Below are 25,171 nucleotides of genomic sequence, written 5' to 3'. Positions count from 1 at the left end.
CACTTCCGCCATCTACAATCTGACCCCACCACCCAAGACATTTTTCCATCCCCACCCCGGTCTGCTTTCCGGAGAGACCACTCTCTCCGTGACTCCCTTGTTCGCTCCACAATGCCCTCCAACCCCACCACACCCGGCACCTTCCCCTGCAACCGCAGGAAATGCTACACTTGCCCCCACACCTCCCCCCTCACCCCTATCCCAGGCCCCAAGATGACATTCCACATTAAGCAGAGGTTCACCTGCACATCTGCCAATGTGGTATACTGCATCCACTGTACCCGGTGTGGCTTCCTCTACATTGGGGAAACCAAGCGGAGGCTTGGAGACCGCTTTGCAGAACACCTCCGCTCAGTTCGCAACAAACTACTGCACCTCCCAGTCGCAAACCATTTCCACTCCCCCTCCCATTCTTTAGATGCCATGTCCATCATGGGCCTCCTGCACTGCCACAATGATGCTACCCGAAGGTTGCAGGAACAGCAACTCATATTCCGCCTGGGAACCCTGCAGCCTAATGGTATCAATGTGGACTTCACCAGTTTCAAAATGTCCCCTTCCCCAACTGCATCCCTAAACCAGCCTAGTTCGTCCCCTCCCCCCACTGCACCACACAACCAGCCCAGCTCTTCCGCCCGACCCACTGCATCCCAAAACCAGTCCAACCTGTCTCTGCCTCCCTAACCTGTTCTTCCTCTCACCCATCCCTTCCTCCCACCCCAAGCCGCACCCCCATCTACCTACTAACCTCATCCCACCTCCTTGACCTGTCCGTCTTCCCTGGACTGACCTATCCCCTCCCTACTCTCTCCACCTATCTTCTTTTCTCTCCATCTTCGGTCCGCCTCCCCCTCTCTGCCTAATTATTCCAGAACCCTCACCCCATCCCTCTCTCTGATGAAGGGTCTAAGCCCGAAACGTCAGCTTTTGTGCTCCTGAGATGCTGCTTGGCCTGCTGTGTTCATCCAGCCTCACATTTTGTTGTCAAGCACTGACTACATTAGGCCAACTCTAGATTCTTTACAGTAATCCAATTAGCAGACAATGCAACATCCCATGGGTTCTGACAGTATTAAAAGTAAGTTTCAAAGATGGCTCAACTGAATTTTGATTATTAAGACTAACAGTGGTGAACCGGTTGATTTCTCAATTCTAGAGTGTTGCTGGGAAAAGTCCACTCATTTCAAATTTCTTTAAATGGTTTTTGATTGCTTTGTAGGGTCCAGATTCTGCTTGACATCCTTTGCTTCTGGTCTCTCACTTGCAGTTTCAGACAGCATTTTTCGGATTAAGAGAGTCTGAGGACAAGAGACACAAAAGAGGTCTAGCACTTGCTGTTAATGTGAAGCCATGGAAATGATTCTCCCGAATCACACTGAAATCACGATACCATTACCTTGACATCACAGTCCTTCGGAAAGGACGGCGGGAAGTCTCCTTTTCGAATATTGGGCCAATTCTAAATAAACCACAAACAAACACAAAGATTAGCAACTCCCCCTCAGGCTGTAACTGTGCTGATGCCCCAGTTTCCTTTTCCCTAACTAGCTTGACTGGAAGACCAGAAAGTAATTGGGCCTTTAATGTGGGATCTGTAAAGGGAATCACCAGAGGCCAGTCCTTCCAAGCCCTCCCTAAAATACACACATCAGCGCATTCAGTGACAAGGAACTTGAACTACATTTCTAACCCAAGGAGCCAATCAAAGACATTCTTACTGCTACTTAGCAATAAACCAAGGATTGAATCTAGACCCCAGGACTGCACACAGTTAGAGGGGCAATATTTCTAGAAACATGCTTACAAGCCGTAGCTCAGCTATAATTATCTCCATCCAAAGGTTTGAACCTTGGGGCAGCTTGATCTCCATTAACACTGACTGCTCGACAACCATTTAATGCTTCATCGAGTGTCAACTAGCTAGACACAGAGTGTCATCTTTCACTGAGGAGAAAGTTCTGTCTCAGACTGGCCAACAAATCCACAGTGCTAGCAGGTCTCCTGGGAGCAGTGAGTGGCACTTATTGCTGCAAGCTCAGACAGTGCTACCAGTCTGAAGCACCACAGAAAGTCCCTGGACCAGGTGGGGCACCTGCCTACAGCAGGGAAGCACCAGGTAGGGAGGGCCTGAGGGTTACTATTGGTGGGGAGGATGGTGGCAGTGAACACTCACTGGAGGGGGCAGACCACAAGGCCATGATTAGGAAGGGGAACCTGAGAGGGAGAGTGACAGGGGCAAGAACCTGCTTCCCTTACTGCCCAAACACCCTTCTGAGCCTTTCTTCCCACTTTTCCTGAACTGACTTGCAGACCTCAGTACTGAGACCTGGCAAGAAACAGTCCTTAAATGGTCGTCAGCTGGGGTGAGGGCAGGAATGGTGCTCCAGGAACCTGTTAAACAGTGAAGTGGTGAACAGGAAAGTAATGGAGTGGCCTCCCTAAAACATTGCAGCTAGCTCCTGTCTGCAAACCTGCCTGTGTGGGGGTTGTACAATTCTGCCTTGGTTTCAGGACAATGAAAGCATGCTGCATAATGACAGTAGATAACAAAGTGTGGAGCTGGATGAACACAGCAGGCCAAGCAGCATCTCAGGAGTACAAAAGCTGACGTTTCAGGCTGACGTTTCGGGCCTAGACCCTTCATCAGAGAGGGGGATGGGGTGAGGGTTCTGGAATAAATAGGGAGAGAGGGGGAGGCGAACCGAAGATGGAGAGAAAAGAAGATAGGTAGAGAGGAGAGTATAGGTGGGGAGGTAGGGAGGGGATAGGTCAGTCCAGGGAAGACGGACAGGTCAAGGAGGCGGGATGAGGTTAGTAGGTAGGAAATTGAGGTGCGGCTTGAGATGGGAAGAAGGGATGGGTGAAAGGAAGAACAGGTTAGGGAAGCAGAGACAGGCTGGGCTGGTTCTGGGATGCAGTGGGGGGAGGGGATGAACTGGGCTGGTTTTGGGATGCAGTGGTGGGAGGGGAGATTTTGAAGCTTGTGAAGTCCACATTGATACCATTGGGCTGCAGGGTTCCCAAGCAGAATATGAGTTGTTCTTCCTGCAACCTTCAGGTGGCATCATTGTGGCACTGCAGGAGGCCCATGATGTACATGTCGTCTGAGGAATGGTTCGCGACTGGGAGGTGCAGTTGTTTGTTGCGAACTGAGCAGAGGTGTTCTGCAAAGCGGTCCCCAAGCCTCCGCTTGGTTTTCCCGATGGAGAGGAAGCCACACCGGGTACAATGGATACAGTATACCACATTGGCAGATGTGCAGGTGAACATCTGCTTGACATGGAAGGACATCTTGGGGCCTGGGATGGGGGTGAGGGAGGAGGTGTGGGAGCAAGTGTAGCGCTTCCTGAGGTTACAGGGGAAGGTGCCGGGTGTGGTGGGGTTGGAGGGGAGTGTGGAGCCGACAAGGGAGTTGTGGAGAGAGTGGTCTCTCCGGAAAGCAGACAAAGGTGGGGATGGAAAAATAGCTTGGGTGGTGGGGTCGGATTGTAGATGGCAGAAGTGTCGGAGGATGATGCGTTGTATCCGGAGGTTGGTGGGGTGGTATGTGAGAACGAGGGGGATCGTCTGGGGGCGGTTGTGGCGGGGGCGGGGTGTGAGAGATGTGTTGCGGGAAATGCGGGAGACGTGGTCAAGGGCGTTCTCGACCAATGCGGGGGGAAAGTTGCAGTCCTTGAAGAACATGGACATCTGGAATGTGCAGGAGTGGAATGTCTCATCTTGGGAGCAGATGTGGCGGAGGCGGAGGAATTGGGAATAGGGGATGGAATTTTTGCAGGAGGGTGGGTGGGAGGAGGTGTATTCTACGTAGCTGTGGGAGTCAGTGGGCTTGAAATGGACATCTGTTTCTAGATGGTTACCCACTTCCCAATCTCGCACTTCCTACAGACAAAGGCAGTGGCCAATGGGACCCGCATGGGCCCAAGCTATGCCTGCCTCTTTGTAGGTTACGTGGAACAGTCCCTCTTCTGTACCTACACAGGCCCCAAACCCCACCTCTTCTTCCGTTACATTGATAACTGTATCGGCGCCGCCTCTTGCTCCCCAGAGGAGCTCGAACAGTTCATCCACTTCACCAACACCTTCCACCACAACCTCAAGTTCACCTGGGCCATCTCCAACACATCCCTCACCTTCCTGGACCTCTCAGTCTCCGTCTCAGGTAACCAGCTAGAAACTGATGTTTATTCCAAGCCCACTGACTCCCACTGCTACCCAGAATACACCTCCTCCCACCCACCCTCCTGCAAAAATTCCATCCCCTATTCACAATTCCTCCGCCTCTGCCACGTCTGCTCCCAGGATCAGGCATTCCACTCTCGCACATCCCAGATGTCCACGTTCTTCAAGGACCGCAACTTTCCCCCCGCAGTGGTTGAGAACGCCCTTGACCGCGTCTGCTGCATTTCCCGCAACACGTCCCTCACACCCCGCCCCCACCACAACCGCCCCCAGAAGATCCCCCTCGTCCTCACATACCACACCACCAACCTCCGGATACAACGCATCATCCTCCAACACTTCAGCCATCTACAATCTGACCCCACCACCCAAGCCATTTTTCCATCCCCACCCTTGTCTGCCTTCTGGAGAGTCCACTCTCTCCGTGACTCCCTTGTTCGCTCCACACTCCCCTCCAACCCCACCACACCCGGCACCTTCGCCTGCAACCACAGGAAGTGCTACACTTGCTCCCACACCTCCTCCCTCACCCACATCCCAGGCCCCAAGATGACCTTCCATGTCAAGCAGATGTTCACCTGCACATCCGCCAATGTGGTATACTGTATCCGCTGTACCCGGTGCGACTTTCTCTACATTGGGGAAACCAAGCGGAGGCTTGGGGACCGCTTTGCGGAATACCTCCGCTCGGTTCACAACAAACAACTGCACCTCCCAGTCGCGATCCATTTCAACTCCCCCTCCCATTCCTCAGACGACATGTACATCATGGGCCTCCTGCAGTGCCACAATGATGCCACCCGAAGGTTGCAGGAACAGCAGCTCATATTCCGCTTGGGAACCCTGCAGCCCAATGGTATCAATGTGGACTGCACAAGCTTCAAAATCTCCCCTTCCACCTCTGCATCCCAAAACCAGCCCAGTTCTTCCTCTCCCCCCACGGCATCCCAAAACCAGCCCAGCCTGTCTCTGCTTCCCTAACCTGTTCTTCCTCTCACCCATCCCTTCTTCCCATCTCAAGCCGTACCTCCATTTCCCACCTCCTTGACCCGTCTGTCTTTCCTGCACTGACCTATCCCCTCCCTACCTACACTCTCCTCTCTACCTATCTTCTTTTCTCTCCATCATCGATCTGCCTCCCCCTCTCTCCCTATTTATTCCAGAACCCTCTCCTCATCCCCCTCTCTGATGAAGGGTCTAGGCCCGAAATGTCAGCTTTTGTGCTCCTGAGATGCTGCTTGGCCTGCTGTGTTCATCCAGCTCCACACTTTTATCTTGGATTCTCCAGCATCTGCAGTTCCCATTATCACTGCATAATGATAGTGTTGTTCAGAAGGCCATGTGTTATGTCATCTGGCTTCTCATATTAACGTGGGTAGATAGGACTCAAGCTGGCCATCAAGATGAGCTGTGCCCTTCTCTGCCCACTTGGGCACTCCCCACAATTGCCCTAGACGGCTCATGTGAGGCCAAAGAAAATTCCCAGCTCCCACCCATACTGCCGGCTGGTAAAGGAAGCACTGCTGATGACAATAAGTGATTGAGGTACCTTGCTTTTTTCCATTGCAGTCCCATGACACATGAACAGAAGCTCAAAGAATATCAGGCCCAGTGCATAGATGTCGACTTTGTGGTTGTAATCCTGGCCTGAAAGCTGCATTGAGAGATAAAAAAACAAGTTGAAAAATCATTTCAGGACACCTCTGGAATTTCCTCACGAAGCGTCTCTGCCCATCACCAAGTTACTCATTCAAACCTGTCCAATTAGCTTCCAATGGGGCACAGTGCCACACTCCCACAAACTGCTCTGGCACATTAGAAGCTGTATTACATGCTGCCTACAGGGGAGGAGGAGAAATAGGAGTACGCATAGATTGAATGGCTTGTGCAGTCTGCTCCACCATTGAATAAGATTGTGGCAGATGTTAAGTGATAAATTAAAGACAGAAGGGCAACTAGGGAGAGAATAGGGCCGCATAAAGATCAACTATGTGTGGAACCACAGAAGGTGAGAGTGATACAAAATGATATTTTGCATCAGTGTTTATTGTGGAGAAGGATATGGAAGACAGAGAATGTGGGGAAATAAACAATGACAACTTGAAAAATGTTTGTATTACAGAGGAGGAGGTGCTGAATGTCTTACGGTGCATAAATGCGGATATATCCTTGGGACCTGATCAGGTGTAACCTAGAATACTGTGGGAAGCTAGGGAAGTGATTGCTGGGCCCCTTGCTGAGATATTTATATCATCGATAGCCACAGGTGAGGTGCCAAAAGGTAATGGAAAGCCAGGGAACTACAGACCAGTGAGCCTGACATTGGTGATGGGCACATTGTTGGAGGAAATCCTGAGGGACAGGATTTACATGTATTTGGAAAGGGAAGGACTGATCAGGGATAGTTAACATGGCTTTGTGCGTGGGAAATCATGTCTCAGTAACTGGAGTTATTTGAAGAAGTAACAAAGAGGGCAGAGCAGTGGACATGGTCTCTATGGACCTGAGTAAGGTGTTCGACAAAGCTCCCCATGGTCGACTGGTTAGCAAGGTTAAAATAATAAGGAATACAAGGAGAACTAGCTATTTGGATTCAGAACTGTCTTGAAGGTTGTTGACAGAGGGTGATGGTGGAGAGCTGCTTTTCAGACTGGAGGCCTGTGACCAGTGATGTGCTATAAGGATCAGTGCTGGGTCCACTGCTTTTTGTCATTTATATAAATTATTTGGATGTGAACATAGGGAGATATGGTTCCAAAGTTTGTAGATGACACCAAATCTGGAGGTTTAGTGCACAGTGAAGAAGATGGCCTCAGAATACATCAGATGGGCCAATGGGCTGAGGAGCAGCAGATGGAGTTTAATTTAGATAAATATGAGGTGCTGCATTTGGATAGCAAATCAGCGCAAGACCTATACACTTAATGGTAAGGTCCTGGGGAGTGTTGTTGATCAAGGAGACTTTGCGGTGCAGGTTCACAGTTCCTTGCAAGTGGAATTGCAGGTAGAATGGATAATGAGGGAGGTGTTTGGTATACTTGCCTTTGTTGTTCAGGGCATTGAGTAAAGGAGTTGGAATGTCAGGTGGCTGCTGTACAGGAGATTGGTTCGGCCAGTTTTGGAATACTGTGTGCAGTTCTGGTCTCCCTGCTATAGAAAGGATGTAGTGAAGCTTGAAAGGGTTCAGAAAAGATTTACAAGGATGTTGCTAGAACTGGAGGGTTTGAGCTATAGGGAGAGGCTGAATAGGCTGGGGCTATTTTCCCTGGGGTGGCAGAAGCTTATGGAGGCGTATAAAATCATGAGAGGCATGGATAGGCTAAATAGGCAAGGTCTTTTCCTCAGGATGGGTGAGCCCAAACTAGAGGGTATAGGCTTATTGGGTGAAAGGGGAAAGATTTAAAAGGGACATAAGGAGCAATATTTTCACGCAGTGGGTGGTGCGTGTATGGAACGAGCTGCCAGAGGAAATGGTGAAGGCTGATACAATTACAACATTTAAAAGGCATCTGGATGGGTACATGAATAGAAAGGATTTAGAGGGACATGGGCCAAATGTTGGCAAATGGGGCTAGATTGATTTAGGATATCTGGTCGGCATGGGCAAGTTAGACTGAAGGGTCTGTTTCCATGCTGTACATCTCTATGATTCTCTGAGTCTTAGTTTCAAACACCACTCTCACCCACTCACCGTATCCCTCAATTCCTGAGAAACAAAAATTCCGTCTAGTTCAACGTTGAAAGTATTCAACAATCAGGCATTCACAATCTGCTAAGGAGAAGAATTCCATAGATTCACAACCCTTTGAGTGATTTGAATCTGAATTTTTGCTCATTTCAGTTCTAAGTGATTGATGCCCTATCTTAAAACAGTATCTCCACGTTGTAAATTTCCCAACCAGTGAAAATAATCAGTATCTTCCCTGACAAGCCCTTTCGAATTCTTGTAGGTGTGAATGAGACTGCTTCCCTTAAAACTCCAAAGGGTTTAGACCAAATTTACTCAGCCTCTCATCAGAAACAAGCCCCTCATCTTACCAATCAATTTAGTGAACTGTTATTCCAATGCAAGTATATGGTTCTGTAAATGCAGAGACTAAAACTACCCATTGTATTCAAGATGTACCATGTACCAAAACACAATACAATTGTAGCAAGAGATAACATGGTGTGAAGGTGGATGAACACAGCAGGCCAAGCAGCATCAGAGGAGCTGGAAAGTTTTTGCACCCCAAACGTCAAACTTTCCTGCTCCTCTGGTGCCGCTTGGCCCGCTGTGTTCATCCACCTTCACACCATGTTATCTCAGATTCTCCAGCATTGGCAGTTCCTACTATCTCTGTAACAATTGTAACAAGACTTTTCTTTTTGAATTCACATATTCCAATCCCATTTCAACAAAGGCCAATATACTATTTATCTTCCTAATTGCATGCTGCACAGACAAACTAGCTTTCTGCATTCCTGCATGAGCACACCCAAACCTTTTGAACATAGCACTTGTAAATTTTACATCTCTTGAAAAATCTTTAGTGAATAACCTCACACTTCCCTATATTGTATTCAATCCGCCATCTTGCTGCCCACTCAGTTAGGTCTAACTTTAAAATCTTTGGAGTCTCTCTGTGTCCTCTCATAACTGACCTTTCCACCTAGCCATGTATCAACAGCAAACTTAGACACATTACTCTTCATCTAGTCATAAATATAGGCTGAAATTAACTGAGGCCCAAGTACTCAAAGTTGTGGCACTGCACTAGTCACAGCTTGCCAGCTTGTAAAGGTCTTACTTACTCTTACCCTCTGCCTTCTGTCCACTAAGCAATCTTTTATCCACCAGGATTTCCCTTTAGGAAAACCATGCTTACTTGTTGTAATCACACCATACTCTTCGAAGTGTATTGTTAAGGCCATTTACCCAAAAAAGTAATGTTAAGTAAAGCACAGTCTCAAAATCTAGTGTAACATTTTCTAACTTCCAACCTGATGGGACGGCTCCCAAATCCTGGTAAATAGGAAATACTCACTAACCTGCTACCTGCTCCCCTGTATCACACCTCCCCTCTTCTTGCAGAATGTCAGCGTGATATCACAGGGGACAGTGGTAGCCCAGCGCTAGCAGTCAGAGCCACCAGTCACTTTCTCTTTTTGATGGCATCTAAAGCTTGTTTCCTTTGACAACAAATTCCACCTTCTAACTATCTTCTGAATTCTGTCTTTATTTCCTGGATTTATCGTGTATCTACGTTCCTACCTTCAGATTCTTACAAATGGAAGTATTCTATCCCCATCTACACTGCCAGCATATTCATAATTTTAAAGTCTTAATAAGCACATTAAAAAAAGGAGCACAATTAAGCCATTCAGCCTTTTGTTTCTGATCAACCACTCTAAAAGAATCTGGCTGTACTTATTGTGGCCTTAAATCCATTTTATTTCCTATTTGCTCCTGACTGCCTCATTAAGCCCCAACTCCCCTGTAATTAATAATCTCTAACTCAGCTCCACGGAGAAGAAAATTCCAAACATTAATGATCTTCTGGGAGGATAATTTTTTCAGTGCTAAAGATGAAACTCCCAACCAGTTTTATTTTCACAATAGCTATAATCTTTCAGTTCTCATCCATTTTTGTAAATCATTGCTTTTACTCCATCTTTCCATATCTAATCTCAAGTATGGTAAAAGCTGTGCACAGGGTTTTCATTACCTGGATGGTGCAGTTCCAACAACATTCAAGAAACTTAACGCCATCCTGAATAAAGTGGCCCACTACCTTTAACATTCAGTCCAGTCACCAATGCTCAGTAGCACCAGTGTGTATTGCCTACTGAATGCACCGCAGAAAGTCACCAAGGTTGCTTAGCTAGCACCTTCCAAACTCACCACCACTTCCAGCCAGAACGACAAGCACAGCAGAAACATGAGAACACTACCACTTCAAGTTCCCCTCCAAGCTACTCACCATCCTAGCCTGGAAATATATCAGTGTCACTAGGCCAAGATCCTAGAATTCCCTTCCTAAGGCCATTGTGGGTCTACCTACAACATATGGACTGCTGCTGATCAAGAAGACAGCTCACCATAACCAGCTCAAGGACAACCAGAGACAGACAATAAATGCTCGCCCAGCTAGTGGCACCCATATCGCAAGAGCGAATAAAAGTATATTCAACTGTAACGTTCCAAAAGGAATTTGGCCAGTTGCAAGAAAAGGAGAACTTTACAGGGCTAATTGGATAACTCTATCAAAGAACTGGCACAATGACCAAATAGTCTCCCTTTGTGCTATTGTCGCTTTATGCTTCTGTTTTATAAAATCTCTGTGATGGTTAGAGGCTCAATCTGTATTCCTCACCTGTTCTGGGCTCATGTATTGAAGTGTCCCAATGTTTCTGGTCAGTGATTCCTGGTCATTCATCATCGTAGCAAGACCAAAGTCACCAATCTTTATGATTTCTCCTTTAAGGAAGATATTTGCTGGCTTTTTTTCACCAAGATAAAATTAAAATAGAAATGTTCAGTCCATTTAGTGCATTGTAAAACATTACTTTCCAAAAACAATTAGAAAAATTCAATCAATCATAATGGCTGTGATTTCACTCATCATATCAAAACAGCCCAGCTCTCTGCTTGGGGTTACATCAACGTGATCGAGACTCCTACCACAGGAGACACATTGAACAGACAGTGAGTATCAACTCTTTTTCAGCATTTTAAGCACCTCAATTAGATTTTTGCTTACTCTGTCTTTGAGGGAATTATGTATCCTGTCTTCAGAATTTAACTTTGTTAATCCTTCCAATAGTTTGGTAAATGGATCCTTCCTGAGTTTTGCTACCGAGAATCCAACTCAATACTCCATTTATTAACAACCAGGAAACTTCCATGCTTGTAAAGATTACTGCTGACAGGCAATTCCTGAATGCTAGGTATGAGCAGGAGCAAGAAAAGGAAGGGAAAGAGAGGAGGCAGGAAAGAAAATAAGAAAGAAGAGTAAGGGAAAAAAAAGACTGTGCATTTCTAAAGCTTTTACAGTCTCAGGGTGTCCTAAAGAACGCTACATCCAAAGAGGTTCAGTCACTGCTGTAATGTAAGAAATGTGGCAGCCAATTGATGAACAGCAGTCTCCCATGAACAGCAATGTGATGACGACCACGCAATCTGTTTTAGTTGGGATGGAGATTGCTTGACCTAATGGAAAAGGTCAACTGAAAAAATGAAACTGACCCTCCCAGTTTTTAAGAAATCAGAACTGTAGCCATGACTTGGAAACCAAAACCTTTGGGGAAACTGAAACTGGTTGAGGCCGAATAAAGGAATACAGAGTCATCCAAGCCAAACAGTAGGTGCAAGCATATCTAGTGATGAAGTATAGACAGTGGAAGAAGACAAAGGCCTTTTTTATGAGGGTATAAGAGTCTGAGAGGGTTAATGTGGAGGTTTGATTTCAGCACCACCCAAGATATTGATGTCGAATGAACGCAGGTGGGAAAACAATATTGGATTTCTAAAGCGTAACAGCAAATATTGATCTTTTCTCATTGTCATTGTCATACCAACTTACCTTGTATTTAGCTGCTATCACGCAATAAACCACTTCTTGTAAAACAAAATCAATTACATACGCAATCTGAACACACTACCCCACTACATTTTTCCAACCCCACCCTTGTCTGATTTCTGGAGGGACCACTCTCTCCACGACTCCCTTGTCCGCTCCACAGTCCCCACCAGCCCTCGCACTTTTCCCTGAAACTGCAGGAAGTGCTACACCTGCCCCTACACATCACCCCTCACCCCCATCCCAGGCCCCAAGAAGACCTTCCACATCAAACAGATGTTCACCTGCACATCTGCTAATGTGGATATACTGTATCCGCTGTTCCCGTCCTCCTCTGCATCAGGGAAACCAAGCGGAGGCTTGGGGACCGCTTTGCAGAACACCTACGCTCAGTTCACAACAAACAACTACACCTCTCATTCGCAAACCATTTCAACTCCATCCCCCCAACGCCACTCCATGGACAACATGTCCATCCTGGGTCTCCTGCAGTGCCTCAATGATGCCACCCGAAGGTTGCAGGAACAGCAACCCTCCGCTTGGGAACCCTGCAGCCCAATGGTATCAATGTGGACTTCACAAGCTTCAAAATCTCCCCTTCCCCCACTGCATTCCAAAAACCAGCCCAGCTAGTCCCCGTCCCCCTAACCATTCCTCCCATCTCCTACCCACTAACCTCATCCCGCCTCCTTGACCTGTCTGTCCTCCTGGGACTGACCCATCCCCTCCCTAACTCTCCACCTACATTCACCTGTAGATCAGTTAGCTTAATGTGTCATTGGGAAACTGTTAGAATCCATTATTAAGGAAATAATAACTGGACATTTGGAAAGTCAAAATAAAACCAGATTGATTTTGATGGATTGAATGAGGGGTAATTCATATTTGACTCTTATGCAAAAGTGTTTGAAGGTGTAACAAGCAATGTGATAATAGGGACCCTGCAGATGTGGTATATATGGACTTCCGGAAGGCATTTGATAAGGTGCAATGCAAACGTTTAATACAACACCTAAAATCACATGGGCTTAGGGGTAATTTATTAGTTTGGATTGAGAATCGGCTAGCCAACAGAAGACAGAGAATCAGAATAAATGGGTCTTTTTCTGTTTGGCAGGATGTAACAAATGGGGAGCCACTGGTTTCAGTCTTTAGGCCCCAACTATTTACAATCTCTATTAATGACTTGGAGACATTTCAGTACTTCCGCCAAACTTGCAGTTAAAAGAGAGATGACGTCCTGCAAGGGGAGTTCGGAGAGTTAGGTAGGAAGCTGACAAGCAGGACCTCTAGCACTGTAATCTCCAGAGCTAGCGTAGGAGGGAGGGCTTCAGGTATGTGCATCATTGGGATATATTCTGGGACAGCCGGGACCTGTACAAAAAGGACAGGTTGCACCTAAACTGGAGGGACACCAATATCCTGGCAGGGAGGCTTGCTAGTGCCATTCAGGAAGGTTTAAACTAGGTTGGAAGTAGGTCAGGATTCAGACAATAGGTCAGCAAGTAAAATGGCTCAGCAGTGCCAGAGGCTAATGCCATTAAGACTGAGAGGAGGAATAGACTAGGGGAAGTTACTTAACATGGCCGTTCTAGTGGTCTGAAATATATCTGGGTTAATGCGAAGAGTATGACAGGTAAGGCAGGTGAACTTAGAGGTAGACAGACAAGAGGCAGGAAGAACACAGCAGGCCAGGCAGCATTGGGAAGAAAGGAACAGTCAACATTTCAGGTATAACCCTTCTCCAGTCCTGAAGAAGAATAATAGCCAAGATGTTGACTGCTCCTTTCCTCCAGATGCTGCCTGGATTGCTGTGTTCTTCCAGCCTTCTGTTTGTCTACTTTTGATTTCAGCATCTGCAGGTTTCTCGTTTCTAACCAAGCTGAACTTAGAGCTTGGATTAGTGCATATGACGGTAATGTTGTAGCTGTTACAGGGACTCGGTTGAGAGGGGGACAAGACTGGCAGCTTAATGTTCCAGGATTTAGATTTTCAGGCAAGATAGAGAGGGATGTAAAACAGGTAGGAACGTTACGTTACTGATTACAGAGAATATCATTGCTGTACTGAGGGAGGACACGTTGGAGGGTTCAGTGAGGCTGTATGGATAAAGCTCAGGTAAAGGAAGGGCGTAGTCACTTTGAAGGTATTGTACTACTACGGGCCTCCCAAACCCAGTGGCTGATAGAGGAACAGGTACGTGGGCAGACCGTGGAGAAGTGTAAAAACAACAGGGCTGTTGTGTTGAATAATTTTAGCTTCCCCTTTATTAACTGAGAGTCACAAAGGTAGTGGGGGGGAGGGAGATTTGTTAAGGCTGTTTTTTGAAACGATACATAAATAGTCCAACCAGGGAAGGGACCATACTAGATTGGCTTTTGGGGAATGAGTCCAGCCAGGTGAATAAAGTTTCAGTGGGGGAGAATGTTGGGAACAGTGACCATAATTCTTTAAGTTTTAAGTTATTTGTGGATAAGGATATGAGTGGTCCTCAGGTGAAAGCAGTAAATTGGGGAAAGGCTAACTACCACAATATTAGATAAAAACTTGGGAATGCAGATTGAGGAGGCTTTTTGAGGGTAAATCCACATCTGACATTTGGGAATCTGACTAGCTGATTGGTGTTCAGGACCAGCACACTCTGGTAAGAATTAAAGATAAGGTTGGCAAGATATTTGGAGCTTAGTCAAAAAGGAAAAGGTATGTAATGTTTAGGAAACTAAAGAAAGGCAGCCCTTGACAAATACAAAGAAAACAGGGAAGAATTCAAACAAGGAATTAGGAGGGCTAAGATGGGGAATGAAATGCCTTTGGCAGACAGGAAATAAGGAAAATCCCTATTGAACTAGAGGGTGGCTAGAGAAAGGGTGGATCCACACAAAAGCAAAGGAAGGAATTTAAGTGCAAAGCTGGTGGAAATGGGTGAGGTCCTGATTGAAAACTTCGCATCAGTATTCACAAAGGAGAAGGACATAGTAGATGGTGAAGCTCAGGATTGGTATGTTGATATTATGTGTGTCAATGTAAAAAGATGTTAGGTGTTTTGAAAAGCATTAAGTTAGACAAGTCCTCAGGACTTAATGGGATCTATCCTAAAATGTGAGGGAGGCAGGTGAGGAAATTGCTGGGATCTTGTATGAAATCTTTGCATCCTCTTTAGTCACAGGAGTGGTCCCTGAAGAATGGAGAATAGTCAATGTTGTGCCTTTAATTTAAGAAATGCAACAGGGATAATCCAGGACATTGCAAGCCAGTGAGACTTGTGTCAGTGGTAGGGAACTTATTGGAGAAGATTCTCAGGGAATAGGATTTACTCACAGTTGGAAAAATATGGACTTATTAGCGATAGCAGCATGGTTTAGTTGAGGGAAGGTTGTGTCTCACAAACTTTAAGCTTTTTGAGAAGATAACAAAGATGCTCAATGAGGACTGAGTGGTAGATGTTGTCTGTGTGGACTTTAGCGCAGCCTTTGACAAAGTATCTACTGGCAGGTTGCTACAAATGTTGAAGTCACAGGGGATCCGGGTGAGTTGGTGAAATGGATATAGAACTGGGTTAGTCATAGGAGACAGAGAGTAGTGGTGGAAGGGTGGACAACTGTGACCAATGGTGTTGAATCAGTGCTAGGACCTCTGTGGGTTGTATTATATTTAAATGATTGAAATGTGGTGGCCTGATTTGTAGGTTTGTGGACAACATAAAAGATTGAGGAGCTGCAGATCGTGAGGAGGATACAGCAGGATATAAATAGGTGAGAGACTTGGGTGGAAAAAAGACAGATGGAGTTCGACCCAGACAGATGTGGGGTGATGCATTTTGGGAGACCTAATGCAGGAGGGAAGTATACAGCAAATGACAGAACCCTTTATAACATCAACATACAGAGGGATCTAAGCATACTGGTCCACTGCAACTTTGCTGAAAATGGCATCACAGGTGGATAAGATGATCAACGGGACATATCGCATACCTTCATTGGTCAGGGCATAGAGTATAAAACTTGGTAAGTTATAGTGCAGCTATATAGAACTTCAGTTAGGAAACATTTGGAATATTGTGTACAGTTCTGGTCACCACACTACTCGAAGGATGTGGAGAGGGTAAAGAAAAGATTTACCAGGATGTTTGCTGGATTTGGATGGTATTAGCTACGAGGACACACTGGGCAAACTTGGTTTGTTTCCACTTGAATATCAAAGCATGAGGGGGTGATTTTAAAGAAGTTACAAAATTATGACAGGCACAGATAGAATGGGTAGTCAGACTCTTTTTCCAAGGGTAGAAATGTCAGTTACTCGGGGGCATAAGTTTAAGGTAAAAGGTGGTAAGTTTAAAGGAGATGGGAGAGACAGTTTCTTCACACAGAGTGTGGTTAGTGCCTGGAGCACGCTGTCACAGGAGGCAGATACAACAGCAATGTTTAAGAGGCATCTCGACAGACATATGAGTAGGCAGAGAATAGAGGGATATAGACAGTGTAGACCCAAATGGGTTTTAGTTTAGAAAGGCATCATGTGTCGCCAAAATCTCAGTGGGCTGAAAGACTTGTTTGTGTGCTGTGCCATTCTTGTTCTAACCTTCATGTCCCGATGAATCATGTTGTTCTGATGTATGTAAATAACTCCATCCAATAGCTGATGAATAATGGACATTATAACTCCATTCCGAGTGGATTCATTATTTTGAGGTTCTAGCATCCATTCTTTCAAGTTCTTCTCATACAACTCCATTTGAATAAAGAGAGATTCCTTGAGCCAGCGGTCTTTTTGGAAGCTTAATTTAAAATGTAAAAGTACAATTTATTGAAAAATAATTTTTAAAATATAAATAATAAAATTGTTTTTCACTTTCTAAAGCCAGTGAATTTCTTGATTTGAACTACAGCTCAAACAACATTTTCTACGTATATAGTAACGTAGTAGAACACAAGAGCAACTATCAAAGTACATCTGACATCAAGCCACAAAAGGTAGTTATCATAAACAAAACAGGTTTTAAAGTCACCTTATAGCAGCAGACAAGCAGAGACCAAAAGGGTTAGGAAGAGTTTAAGGCAACCAATAGCAATGGAGAGGTGCAGGAAATGTGGATGGACAAGGAGCTTTGAAGGGAAATATCAGTATCATAGACAAAGAGCAAAACCTGTTTATATTTAGGCTGCAGAGTAAAACAAGAAATGCGGATGAAGCGAAAACAGAAGCTGCTGGTGAAACATAGCAGGTCTGGCCGCATCTATAGGGATTAAACAGAAATAACACTTCAAGTCCAGCGACTCTAGTATTGCCAATGTTTTGAAGAATGTGTCACTGAACCTAACATTTTATCTGTCTTCTCCCTATGGATACTATCTGACCCGCAGTGTTTTACCAGCAACTTCTATCTTTAGAATGTGCTGACTTTCCCGGCAGGCAGAAAACAGTGAGGGGAAGAGACGTTTGGAGGGTAATTTTGCGCAGGAAATGCGTGAAATTTCTTTTGATCAGCTATTGCAATTTTAGTGGCAGTGCTACAGAAACTCCAACTTTATGTCGGCATTCACTTTTCAACCATCCTTCCTGCAAAATGGATTGGCGGGAGGGTGGGGATAAAAGTTATATCTATTTTTTAGGGAGGCCTGAAGTTTTTCTCAAGAAGTACTTTCATTTTGTGGAGTTGCTTTTTGGTTTTCACGAGCTTCTTTCCCATTTGTGCCAAGTCATTTGTTAAGTGATGCAGTCACATGGTAATCAAACCTTCTGTGTTTGCGCTGACATAGGGACTATTTAGTCTCTTCCTACCCTCATCCTACCCTGTGGCAGCCTCGTGTACCCCTTCCCCAAGCAAGCAAATGGCCTTGGATTTTTCAAATGCCCCTGGGTATTTGCTACACCGAGTCCAGGGGAAAGTAACTGCCTGTGAAGATAGATGCCCGCAGGAAGTGCAGATACAGAAACCGCTAAACATGAGGAGGCAGTGAGGAAATTGAAAAAAAGCCAAGATAGAGGATCTGAAAGCAAAGTGTTAGTGCTAAACTTAACACTGTGGGAAAGAAAGACTAGATCAAGAGAGAGAAAGACAGAAATACTGCAAAAATGGTTTAAAAAATTAAATGTGCCATTTTGAAAACTTTGACCCACGTTTGGCAGGAATGGGGATTCTCACTTTAAGTTGTTCCCTCTGACACTGTGGCACTCCCTCAATACTGACTCTCCATCAATGAGGCACTCCCTTGGTACTGGGCACCAAAATTGAAGGTGCAGTGGACAGCAAAGAAAGTTACCTCAGTGTGCAACGGCATCTTGATCAGATGAGCCAATGGGCCGAGGAGTGACAGATGGAGTTTAATTTAGGGAAATGTAAGGTGCTGCATTTTGGGAAAGCAAATCAGGGCAAGACTTATACACTTAATGGTAAGGTCCTGGGGAGTGTTGCTGATCAAACAGGCTGAGTGCAGTTTCATATTTCCTTGAAAGTGGAGTGGCAGGGAGACAGGGTAGTGAAGAAGGCATTTTGATCTGCTTGCCTTTATTGGTAAATGCATTGAGTATAGAGCTTGGGAGGTCATGTTGTGGCTGTACAGGACATTGGTTAGGTCACTTTTGGAATACTGTGTGTAATTCCGGCCTCCCTGCTACAGGAAAGATGTTGTGATGAGGCATTTCACTCCCGGACATCTGGGATGTCCGCGTTCTTCAAGGACCGCAACTCCCCCACCACCCCTCCCCGCCGCCCCCCGCAGTGGTCTAGAACGCCCTTGGCTGCTTCACCCACATTTCCCGCAACACATCCCTCACACCCCGCCCCCGCAAAAACCGCCCTAAGAGAATCCCCCTCGTCCTCACATACCACCCCACCAACCTCCGTATACAACGCATTATCCTCCGACACTTCAGCCATCTACAATCCCACCCCACCACCCAAGACATTTTTCCATCCCCACCCTTGTCTGCCTTCCAGAGAGACCACTCTCTCCGTGACTCCCTTGTTCGCTCCACACTGTCCTCCAACCCCACCACACCCGGAACCTTCCCCTGCAACCGCAGGAAATGCTACACTTGCCCCCACCTCCTCCCTCACCCCCATCCTAGGCCCCAAGATGACTTTCCACATTAAACAGATGTTCACCTGCACATCTGCCAATGTGGTATACTGCATCCACTGTACCCAGTATGGCTTCCTCTACATTGGGGAAACCAAGCGGAGGCTTGGGGACCGCTTTGCAGAACACCTCCACTCGGTTCGCAACAAACAACTGCACCTCCCAGTCGCGAACCATTTTAACTCCCCCTCCCATTCCTCAGACGACATGTCCATCATGGGCCTCCTGCAGTGCCACAATGATGCCACCTGAAGGTTGCAGGAACAGCAACTCATATTCCGCTTGGGAACCCTGCAGCCCAATGGTATCAATGTGGACTTCACAAGCTTCAAAATCTCCCCTTCCCCCACCACATCCCAAAACCAGCCCAGCTCGTCCCCGCCTCCCTAATCTGTTCTTCCTCTCACCTATCCCCTCCTCCCACCTCAAGCCACACCTCCATTTCTCATCTACTAACCTCATCCCGCCTCCTTCACCTGTCCGTCCTCCCCAGACTGACCTATCCCCTCCCCACCTATACTCTCCTCTCCACCTATCTTCTCCTCTATCCATCTTCGGCCCGCCTCCCCCTCTCCATATTTATTTCAGAACCCTCACCCCATCCCCCTCTCTGATGAAGGGTCTAGGCCCGAAACATCAGCTTTTGTGCTCCTGAGATGCTGCTTGGCCTGCTGTGTTCATCCAGCCTCACACTTTATTATCTTGGATTCTCCAGCATCTGCAGTTCCCATTATCTCTGTTGTGAAACTTGACAGGGTTGAGACAAGGTTTACAAGGATGTTGCCAGGGTTGGAGGGTTTGAGCTACAGGGAGAGGCTGGATAGACTGGAGCTTCTTTCCCTGGAATGTCGGAGGCTGAGGGGTGACCTTATAGAGATTTATAAATATCATGAGTGGCATGGATAGGGTAAATAGACAAGGTCTTTTCCCCAGGGTGGGGTGAGTCCAAAACTAAGGGCATAGGTTTAAGATGACAGGGGAAAGATAATAAAAAGGATGTAAAGGGCAACTTTTTCATGCAGAGGGTGGTGCGTGTATGGAATGAGTTGCCAGTGGAAATGGTGGAGGATGGTACAATTAGAACACTTAAAGGTATCTGGATGGATAGGCAGATTTACAGGGAAATGGGCCAAATGCTGGCAAATGAGGCTAGATTAATTTAGGATATCTGGTCAGCACAGGTGAGCTGGACCAAAGGGTCTGTTTCCATGCTGTACACCTCTATGACTCCATGACCCTGTGACAGTGCAGCACTCTCTCAGTACTTACTCTCTGACAATACAGCACTCCCTCACCACTGCGCTGGACCATGAACTAAAATGTTGTGCTTAAGTCCCTGGCGTCTGATTTAAACAATGACTTTCTGACTCACGTTTACGATTGCTGCACGCATTGCTTCTTATCAGAAGGTTAGGAAATATTTCTCACAGTATTAGCAGATCTTATCATTATTTTCAGTCACCTTTTCCCAATCCAGGAGTTGTGGTATCGAACTATATTTTTATGTTCTGTCTTTGCCAAGGATTCAGCTTCACGTTTTGTTTTCCTAATTTGAGTAAAAGGAAATTAACATGTAAGAGTCATAAAATCATGAGGAAGTAGGCCATTCAGCCCATCAGGCTGATGTCAGATCTCATGTGAACCACCTGGTTTGAGCCCATTCACTATTCTATAAATGGCTATTAGATTCTCTTTGAGAAGAAATAATACACCGCGCTTCTATGTTGGTGTGGCACAGTATTCCACATCCTAACTGCATCTACATAAAGACATTTTTTCAGACCCCGAGTTCTGTTTTTTGTTGATCTTTAACATGAGACTCTCACTGCTCTCTCACTCAGCAGTGGTAACAACTCTTCATCACTGTCCCCATCACCTTAGCAAAGATCTGAGTCAGATTCCGAACTTTCCTTTCGATTCCGAACAATCAGTTCAATTTTTCTTTATCATTGTAATGTCACTGGGCATTACTGATACAATTTGAAACTAGCACAAGTAACTATACAGTCAGTGGTTCAAACCTCTGTGGGACAGATCACAATCTATCTGTTGAATGTTAATTCTTCTTTTCAAAGAGAGCAAACTAATCTTGCTTAACCACATTCCCCACCATCCTACCTTGGCTGATTCTGACAATATCTTGGTGAGCCTCTTGGAATCATACAGCACAGAAGGCTATACTTCCTATTGGCCCAGCAAATCTTTATCTAATTTCTTCTTGAAATTGGCAAATTGCCTTCCTACAAATCTTTCAAGCAGAAAATTCTAAATCTTAACAGCTCTTGGCATAAAAAATTCTCCCCGGGTACCCTCTGGTTCTTGAGTCAATTACCTTAAATTTGTGACCTCAGGTTGCTAATTCTCCTCCTACCAGAGGGAGCAGTTTTCCCTTATTCACTCTATCAAAAGGCTCAATTACATTTCCCAATAAGCTTTTCTGCTGCATGGAGAACAATCCCAGCTTCTCTGGTCTCTCCACATCACCAAAATCCAGCGATCTCCAAACCTCTTCCTGTTGTTTTTACCTCATCCCTATAATGGGCTGCCCCAACACCCACAAAACACCGTCACTGTCCATAATTAACAAAAGAAGGGAGGAGAGGGAACAGATTTGCACAGCACACAAGTGAGACACAGGTAGTGGCAAACACAGACTGGGAGCCTCTGGATTAATGGTGTCCTGGTGACTAATGGGCTAAGAATGCAGGATATCACAGATCATAGAATCCCTACAGTGTGGAAACAGGCTATTCAGCCCAACAAGTCCACACTGCTGCTCTGAAGATCATTCCATCCAGACTCATTCCCCTACCCTTGCATTTTCCCATGTCTAACCCAAACATCCCTGGACACTGGGTAACTTAGTATGGCCAATCTACCTGGCCTGAACATCTTTAGACAGTGGGGAGAACCTGGAGCACCTAGAGGAAACCCACGCAGACACAGGTTAAGTATGCAAACTCCACACAGACAGTCACCCGAGGGTGGAATTGAACCTGGGTCCCTGGTGCTGTGAGGTAGCCGTGCTAACCACTGGGACACCTAAAATTTTGACAACGGATAGCAGTAGCTTCTGGGCTGGGAGAAGATTTACACACATTCTTTTTCTCCATACCCACTGGGTCTCTGTAACTTGCTTTCCACTTCAAGCTACTCAGCCATCTGAGAATAGATCACAGTTGCTCGCAAGCAAAAGGTTTCAGTCATCAACAACTTATTAGTCCATGGACCAATCAATGACTTATTTCCACCTAGAATACAGAACATACAACAGTACAGCACAGGACAGGCTCTTCAGCCCACGATGTTGTGTCGACCTATTATCCTACTAAGATCAATCTACCCTGCATACCATACATTTTACTATCCTCTATGTGCCTATCCAAGAGTCGCTCAAAAGTATCTAAAGTATCTAACTCCACTACCACTGCTGGCCGCGCATTCCACACGTCTACCACTCTCTGTGTGAAGGACCTACCTCTGACATCTCCCCTAGATCTTCCTCCAATCACCTCAAAATTAAGCCTCCTTGTGATAGCCATTTCTGCCCTGGAAAAAAGTCTCTGACTATCCACTCTACCTATGCTTCTCATCATCTTGTACACCCCTATCAAGTCACCTCTCATCCTTCTTCGCTCCAATGAATAAAGCCCTAGCTCCCTCAGTCTTTCCTCATAAGATTTTCCCTCCAGTCCAGGCAGCATCCTGGTAAATCTCCTCTGCACCCTCTCTAAAGCTTCCACATCTTTCCTATAATGAAGTGATCAGAACTGAACACAATGTTCCAGTGTGGTCTAACCAGAGTTTTATGAAGCTGCAGCATAACATCATGGCTCTTAAACTCAATTCCCCTGCCAATGAAAGCCAACACACCATGTGCCTTCTTTACAACCCTATCAGCTTGGGTAGCAACTTTGAGGGATCTATGGACATGGGCCCCAAGATCCCACTGTTCTTCCACACTGTCAAGAATCCTGCCATTAACCCTGTATTCTGCATACAAATTTGACCTTCCAAAATGAATCATTTCACACTTTTCCGGGTTGAATTCCATCTGCCACTTCTTTGCCCAGCTCTGCATCCTATCAATATCCCGTTGCAAACCACAACACTATCCATAACTCCACCAACCTTCGTGTCATCAGCAAACTTACTAGCCCACCCTTCTACTTCCTCATCCAAGTCATTTATAAAGATCACAAACAGCAGAGGTGCCAGGACAGTTTGGAGACTGGGGGACTAAGGTTAAACTGGAGGACTGAAGGTCTACAGGTGGAGGGTGTCTTGGAAGCTAAAGGTAGGTGGGTGAAGGGTATGTGGAGACAGAGGGGCTAATGGGTGTAGGATGCCTCGTGGACTCGGAGTCTATGGGTAAGGAGCATCTTGGGGACTGAAGGTCTGTGCGTGAGAGTGTCTTGTTGTTTACATTCCACTTCTCTTTATAATCACAAAGAAATTATGAAGATTAAGAATAGACTCACTCATTCTTCATTAAGACTTCCTTGATGGCATAGTACTGTCCATCAACATTGTTCTTAGCTTTGTAAACGTGGCCAAAACCACCTCCTCCGATTTCTTCAAACTCTGAAAAGCCATTGATTCTGGGAATGTTCAATATACCAGAGCAGTTAACAAGAAACGTACAAACATCCACAAACTTTCTCAATGCATGTGTTTCCCCTGTTTTACAATGAGAATTAATATTTATATGATTTATATTTATATGATACCCTTTAAGGTGCTAAACGTGAGCTTCACAGAAACTTTTAAAAAATTTACACACTTACATTTCAGCGAGAGGCCACTTTGTTAAAATCAAAACAGGACATAACCTGTCAAGATAGGCTTCAGTCTGGGATCTGACTCATCCACTAATAACATCAGCTGCGATCAGCATCAACAGGGGCCTGGCAGCTGAAGCCACAGTCACCAGGGATTCAAAAAAGACATGGGGAAGAGGAATGATTACAGGAGTGCAGAGATTCTACAGGGTTATGGGGGCTGCAGGAGATTGAAGAGATAAGGAGGACCAAGATAATGAGTGGATTGGGAGACGTGGTTGAGGATTTTAATATCAGGTCTTCGCTAAACCTGGAGCCGGTGTCGTTCAATGATTACAAGTATGATCAGTATTTAGTTTAAGCTGAGACTCAGACAGCACGCTGTTGAAATGAGCTCTAGTTTGTGGAGATTGGAAGGCGGGAGGCATCTACCAGAGTATTTGAGTTAGAAAGGATGACAGTGACCTAGAGAATCCATTTCAAAAGTGGATGCTGAATTATTAACATGGCACCACTGGGTTGGAGATACAGTCAGTCTTTCATTGTTATGTTTAACATACAGAGAATTGAAGGAAGAGGAACTACAAGAGATTTGCCTCCCAAATCTAGCCCTTCTGAGAGCATTGTATTTGCATTTAAATATTGAAGAAAAAACACACAGGCCTGCTGTTTGAGTATGGGCCTAAGACTCCCATCATACACTGCTGAGAGGAAGAGTTGTGGGTAATTTACCTCACGACCTCCACAAGATACAAACACATTCTATCCTATCAGGTAGGACAGCACAGTGATTATGTCAAACTTGAAAGTAGGCTCCACTGAGGCACTTTGGGAATTTGAATAGCTTAAAAATAAAATCGAAAAATAAAAATTGCTCTCAATAACAGTGACTGTGAACTTCAGTATCGAAGGGGGAAAGAATAATCACTCTCTTTGGCCTGGTCTAAATGTACATCCAGTCCTGTATAGAGCAATCCCATCAGGCACGTCAGTTCAAAAGCCTGGCTTTGGCACATTTTACAACCACCCAAGGAGGCAAAACAGGGCCTGAGCTTGGCCATTCGCCTGAAAGACAGCACCTCTGACAATGACACATTCAAGTGTACTGGAGTGTGGCATCAACGTTCTGAGCTGCCGGTGAGAGCAGCATAACCTGCTTTCCCCCTGTTATGGTGTTCCAACAATGCCCAATGTCACCCAGGGGAGTGACACTTTCAGGGTATTCTGCATTGACCTGAACAAAGTGGCCTTCATGCCTTGCAGGGAGTATTGCCCAATCACTGCATTTTAATGTTTGAACTGTCTCTTACTTCATTTCCAGGTCTTGATCTTGTCCATTGCTATTGTTCTTCTGTAAGTTCAAAGGTGAAGAGGTCATTAGCTTTCTGCTTGGTTTGGACATAAGGCAGACTATTCCTGGGAAACCATGAGGAACTGAGGGTCATAGCTTCCACAGTGATTGAGAGTGTATGCCTGAATTCTTGCTGGAGGTTCCCAGGATCTGAAACTTGGTGCAGGAATGCTCAGAATCAAGATTTAATCTGGGGTAAACCAAGGGCAAGGAAAA

General features: G+C 45.7%; 1 protein-coding gene across 1 annotated transcript in view; it reads right to left on the bottom strand.

Moving 5' to 3' along the window:
• Positions 1-760: 760 nt before the first annotated feature.
• eif2ak2 (eukaryotic translation initiation factor 2-alpha kinase 2) overlaps positions 761-25,171 on the bottom strand; it is a 62,262-nt gene continuing 37,851 nt past the window's right edge. The window contains exons 14-21 of the mRNA XM_059645752.1: positions 24,915-24,955; positions 23,305-23,424; positions 20,286-20,369; positions 16,323-16,518; positions 10,539-10,664; positions 5,732-5,836; positions 1,397-1,459; positions 761-1,298 (exon numbers count right to left, since the gene is read on the bottom strand). Coding sequence (XP_059501735.1) covers positions 1,194-1,298; positions 1,397-1,459; positions 5,732-5,836; positions 10,539-10,664; positions 16,323-16,518; positions 20,286-20,369; positions 23,305-23,424; positions 24,915-24,955 — 840 coding nt within the window. The 3' untranslated portion in view covers positions 761-1,193. The remainder of the gene's footprint in view (positions 1,299-1,396; positions 1,460-5,731; positions 5,837-10,538; positions 10,665-16,322; positions 16,519-20,285; positions 20,370-23,304; positions 23,425-24,914; positions 24,956-25,171) is intronic.

This window comes from Stegostoma tigrinum, chromosome 4, assembly GCF_030684315.1.
Source record: "Stegostoma tigrinum isolate sSteTig4 chromosome 4, sSteTig4.hap1, whole genome shotgun sequence".
NCBI classification, from domain to species: domain Eukaryota; kingdom Metazoa; phylum Chordata; class Chondrichthyes; order Orectolobiformes; family Stegostomatidae; genus Stegostoma; species Stegostoma tigrinum.
The sequence above is the reverse complement of the archived record's forward strand: the minus strand, read 5'-3'. Positions and strand labels throughout refer to the sequence as shown.